Here is a 5,722-nt window from a genome sequence, read left to right as displayed (position 1 = left end):
TATTCAGGCCAGTGTTTTCTGAATATTCTGCATCAAATGTTGATCAGCCATTGTGAGATCTGAGAAAAACACTGACTGCTGTCAAAGTATTCCGAGTGCTGCTGCATCCACTCTACAGTACCACATGTTTCCTCCACTGGGAACAGTAATGAAATGGAGTTTGACAGTCCCAGATTGTGAGTGTTAAAGAGTGCTTAAAGCAATCAAAAAAGCGACCATAACATTTAACTCTTCTTTCCAGAATGAGGACAACTCTGGCAATGGCTAACTCTGTTTCACAACGCTGAGAAAAGCACATCCAAAAGGACGTTTCACGGAGTGGTTTATTGGATTTTTGCACATGGATACATCAATATGCATGGGAAGTGGTGCAATAATCGATTACAGGCAACAGACACTGCATCAATAACACTTTGAGCTGTACTATATCATCCAGATAACATCGAAAAATGGGACACTTCTGACAACATAATTTCATACAAACACAACATCTGATATACAGAAAAACAACATTCCATTTGTCGCAATTGTGTAGGCTATTTATTTACAGATCCAATATGTACATCAACAACAGCTTTTAAATCGTGTTATAACTGATACAACTGTCAAATCTCCTAATAAAAGTCCATATCCAGGGCTAATGTATATTTGATGATTTTACAATCATAATCCCCAGGACATTCTCCCTGGAAAACATAGTGAAAACATCAGCTTAACTGTAAACAGTGTCTTAAAGTAAGATAATCATTTTATTTGAGTTTACTCAAATAAAGATGCCTTGACTCATCTGTGTTCACATTACGTCAGTTAGTTTTGTAACCAGAAGTAATGCATAGATGATGCTGGAATGGGAGATAGTAAAAAACGAATGATTTAAAAACCAATAAAGGCCTGAGTCAACTTAGCCAGGGCAGAGACAGATGTGGTGGAAAAGGAAAAGTTTCCTTTAATTTGTATAGAAGTTCTGTGAGAGAGAGAGAAAGAGGGGGAGAGAAAGACAGAGAGGGGCAGAGAGAGAGAGAGGGAGAGAGAGAGAGATCTGCTAACACCTCAAACTTGGTTATTGACCCAGGTGACCACGTCTAACCTTGTAAACAACCAGCAATTCTCAGAGCAACATGAACATTGAGTTCCAGCTCACAGCTGACAGTTTTCTCATGGGCTCATCCTTTCATCTTCTTATCCCCTCTGCAGTGATTTAAAAACAAGACAATGCATATTTGATCATCTGTCCTGCTATACATTCTTTTACTTTTTCAGTTTTGTGCAACATGAATTCAAATTTTTCTAAAGTGTCATCTATTGACTTAGACTCACTCCCATTCTCAGAATAGCAGAGCTGACTTGGTCCTTGGCTCCAGGATTTTTACTGGCATTGAAAGGGTCCTGCAGGCTTACTGGAGCCCAGATAAATCCCATGCCTGCCCATAAATGGGCACTTATCAGCGGAAAAACCTTGTGTTTGGTGATCATGACTATTGTGCTTTTTGCCACACTCGAGATTTACTGCACAGCCTTCTCAGTTTAGTCTCCACTAGACTTTAAAAAACAACACCACCTTAAATGTGCCCCTGCTGTGACAACACGACAATATTCTCAGTCCCAGAGGCAACGAACAATGTCATGTTTCCAGCGGAGTGGACTGGTCAGCTTTAGGGGCTTGATCAAGGTCTCTCCAGTTGCCCAGACTACAGGTGGGGCTCCGGTTAGGGAGTTTAGTCAGTATTGTGGTTCTGCGTAAGCTGCTGTCTGAGTCTTCTTTCTTGAACTTGTGCTGTATTTTGGGGTAGCAGGGAAAGCAGTGTGCGAAGTCGTGGAGGAGGTGCCCGCTGAATATCATGTAGATCCAGGGGTTACAACAGCTGTTCAGACTCGCAAGCAGCGCCGACAGAGTCACTGCGGTGTTCTCTGAATCTGGGTGTGCAGTGAAGAGGAGACATAAAAGGAGATGAGGTGAACTACTTATATGAAGAGCAATTCAAAATTATTGTTATTATTATTATTATTATTATTATTATTATTATTATTACTGAGATAACAACACCAACAACTATTTATTTATTTATTTATTTATTCATTCATTCATTCATTCATTCATTCATTTGTTTGTTTGTTTGTTTGTTTATAGAGAGCAAATAACATCATTAGAATCTGGTTTGCAGTCACAGTTGATCACAACTACAGCAGGGTGGAACCGTTATGTATGGGATAGAAATACTTCCCTGACTGTGGCCATTTGTTTTGTTTAATTTCGCTTGCAGCTAATGACATGAAAGAAGGAGAGAAGGAGCGTCCAAATTCCGTCTAAGCCTGTGGGGAATTTTAAGGAGCATTTTATGCTCACCAGCTGTCCTCCACTGACAGCCTATGCATCATACACAACTATCACATCACAGTGACCTCCGTATCTACACAAACAGGCTTTATTTACCTAATTGACCTTATTATTCACTGACTAATCAGACAGGGACAGAGAGGATACATACATTAGGCTTTTATACTTTCCAGACAATATTTTTGGTGCGCTGTGTATTCATTTGTAACAGTTTTGGATATAAGTTTTATAAGAGTTTTGAAAAGAATAAGGGCTGATGTATAATGAAAACACATTATTATTCCTCTAATAAAGCTGATATTAATCATAACATGGCATTGATATTTCTTATATATGTAAAGCTCACTCCCAACAACATGTCATGAAAACAAGAAGGAAAATCACTGAAAGGGGTCTATAATGCATTTTGGAATGAAGCCCTTCAATTAGAAGAACCAGTTATTTTATACACTGTAGAATCTCCAATGTTGAATTCAGTGACTAAGTTAATTTATGGCCAAAAACATAACGCATTGAGAGACGTTTAATCTTTGCATTAATGTTAAAATAAAGGCTTTTTTATTTAAGAAGAGTGCCTATCCTGTTTCACAGAGCACCTTAAAATATAAATGCTTATTTTGCTTATTTTCCTACCAGTAGCACTTTCTCTCTTTCTCTCTTTCTCTCTCTCTCTCTCTCTCTCTCTATATATATATATATATATATAGTTCACGTACCATGCCAGCTAAAGTTCACGTCCCACACCGACCACATCTGCACGATGAAGAAAGGCGCCCAGCACACGATGTACGCCAGCACGATCACCAGCGTCATCTTCACGGTCCTCAGCTTAGCTCTGCTGATGGTGCTGACGCCGCTCACCGAGCTCTTGCCCACCAGCCCGTTCCTCCTGGTCTTGCACTTGATGTTCCTCCAGATGCTGTGGCAGATGAAGCCGTAGCAGAGCATGAGCACGAGCACGGGCACGAGGAAGATGCCCACGGTGATCCAGGTGACGTATGCGCGGATGCCCCACGGCTCGATGAAGTGGCCCCAGCAGTCGTAGACGCCCGAGCCGTTGTGGATCTCGCTCAGGGAGAAGATGAAGGCCTGCGGCGCGCTCAGCACCAGGCTGCTGGCCCACGTGGCGCCGATCATGGCGTAGGCGCGCCGCGTGGGCTGCTGCAGGGTCTTCAGCGGGTGGCAGATGGCGATGTAGCGGTCCACCGTCATCATGACCATCATGTAGGTGGAGGCGAACATGCCGAGCACCTGCAGGTGCTTGACGAGCCGGCACAGCAGGTCGGGTCCGGTGAAGCGGAACGTGACCTCCCAGCAGAGCTGCGGCAGCACCTGGAAGAAGGCGACCACCAGGTCGGCCAGGCTCAGGTGCTTGATGAACAGGTGCATGCGCGACGTCTTCTTCTTCGTGTTGTACACGGCGGCCAGCACGCTCACGTTGCCGATCACGGCCACCACGAACGTCAAGCTCAGCACGGTGATCTCCAGCTTGGCCACCTCCTCGTTACGGCCGAACGGGTCGCTCGCGTTGGTGGGCGCGGAGGCGTTGTCCGCGCGCCCCATCGTGGAGTTCGAGGAGTGGATCATGGAGGAGAAGAAAGCGGGGCTCCGAGGTGAACGCGGTGATGGGTTAGTGAGTATGAGCTCATTCCTGGCGTGGACCTTCAGGGCATTCTCGGGCTGCTGCTGCTGCTGCGCGCTCTTTGCTTCCAGATGTTTTGCGCGCGCTCCTCTCCTTCTCTGTGGCGCGCGCTCCTGAGTGCTATAAACGCGCTGGAGCAGCGGAGCTCCTACCCACCAGCGGGCAGCCAGTCAGAGCGCAGGGGCGAAACTGCACCCAGCACAGGGGACGGGGGAGTGTCCGCACCCGCCTTTAGACCCAGCAGGGTGGGTCAGTGCATAAGTTTACAATCAAGTTTAGATTTCAGGTTTCAGTTTACTCGTCACTGGAGAAATAGTGGTCTGTACTTATTTGATTCAGTTCCGTTCCACGAATAAAATGTATATCAACGCAATGACTGGCGAACGTGAGTGAACTGAAAGATTATAACTGTGGCCAGGGCAGGAGTGGGATCAGCACATACACACACAGTCTTCTTTCTGTGAATTGTGGGGCCATTACATGGACTTCCATTCATTTCCTGGAGACTTAACCAGAACTAAGACTAGCCTAATCTTAATACTAAGCTTAACCTTACTCCAGCCTTAAAATTTTATGATTTACATAGTGGGGACCAGTTTGAAAGGTCCCCACAATGTAAGTGCATGAACATGTTTTGGTGCCCACAATGTGGCAAAAACCTGGTCCACACACACACACACACACACCCACACCCGTACACACAAGGTGGGAAGGCCAATTTCATAGATAGAATTTTAAAATGCTCTAATGTCCTTCAGTGTCATCACATAAGGCTGGCTATGGCCAATTCCTGACAGAAGTGGAGACATCACCCGCTATATAGCCCAACACATCCACCCTGATGCAAAACAATAGCAATCAATCAGAAAGCTGGATTCACATAAACATAAACATTGCAGCACCCTTCACTATAAGGCATGTATCTGCTCAGCAGAGGCACTTCTGCCCAGAGAAGATGTCAACAGTTAAAATCAGACAGCTGAGATTACAAAGATGAGGAAAAACACAACAAACCAAAAAACCTAATAGAAATCATTGAGGCCAAAAGAAGAGGTTGTTGCCATGGTGAGAAGGATGTAACCACAGTGCCGCAGTAGGGAATTGTGCAGATGTGGCTAAAATTCACAACTCTTTTTTTTTTGTTTGAGTGCCGGAGTCTTTATTCTAAGACCTACGTAGTGCACTACATAGGGTGTAGGGAGTCGTTTGCGACTCAGCCTAAGTAATAAAACAAAAAGGACATTTGTGGTGCAGTTGAGCCAGAGAGATTGGCTGTGTGAACGATAATCAGAAATTATTTACACCTGTGCATGCTTAGCAACAGCTTGCAGCACCAAAATATACTTCAGTACTGAAATAAGCAAAATGTTACCATAAACACAAATTGTTTCTTAGTTAAAATAGTTGTATCAATAGGAGTATGCAGTTGAGGTTCAGTCCACCATTTACTCCCACATTCATGAGAGCTGAAAGTGCAGCTGCAGTTCCAAAACAGAAGCGCAGGGAGCAGGTCTGAGTGTGGGAGATAAATTTGCGGTACTGTGGCTCTGCAGATGGATACTGTTGGTGGACCCAAAGAATGGGATCATGACAATTAAAATTAGACAAGTGAGATGTGCAAAGACGAGGAAAAACTTGATCATCATAGGCAAAAGCATACTGCCACAGCGGGCATTAAACATGTTTATGGTCCATTCATGTCTTACCTGTGATGACTTAATGCTGCTAAGCAGGGCTGAGGGCTG

At 44.4% G+C, this 5,722-nt stretch overlaps 1 protein-coding gene across 1 annotated transcript; it reads right to left on the bottom strand.

Moving 5' to 3' along the window:
• Positions 1-312: 312 nt before the first annotated feature.
• avpr1aa (arginine vasopressin receptor 1Aa) lies at positions 313-4,800 on the bottom strand. The gene is made up of 2 exons (XM_036576370.1): positions 3,052-4,800; positions 313-1,914 (listed from the first exon to the last, which is right to left on the bottom strand). Exons 1-2 carry the CDS (start codon positions 3,920-3,922, stop codon positions 1,622-1,624), a joined length of 1,164 nt encoding a protein of 387 aa, XP_036432263.1. The 5' UTR covers positions 3,923-4,800; the 3' UTR covers positions 313-1,621.
• Positions 4,801-5,722: the final 922 nt, after the last annotated feature.

This window comes from Colossoma macropomum, unplaced genomic scaffold (assembly GCF_904425465.1).
Source record: "Colossoma macropomum unplaced genomic scaffold, Colossoma_macropomum, whole genome shotgun sequence".
In the NCBI taxonomy this organism is placed as follows: Eukaryota; Metazoa; Chordata; class Actinopteri; order Characiformes; family Serrasalmidae; genus Colossoma; species Colossoma macropomum.
Note: the sequence above shows the minus strand (reverse complement) of the source record. Positions and strands in the feature narration are given on the sequence as shown.

Coding starts and splice junctions, on each gene's coding strand:
- avpr1aa (XM_036576370.1), bottom strand. CDS start 3,922: ATGATCCACTCCTCGAACTCCACGATGGGGCGCGCGGACAACGCCTCC. Junction 1,915..3,051: donor CGTGAACTTTAGCTGGCATG/GTACGTGAACTA, acceptor CTGCACACCCAG/ATTCAGAGAACACCGCAGTG.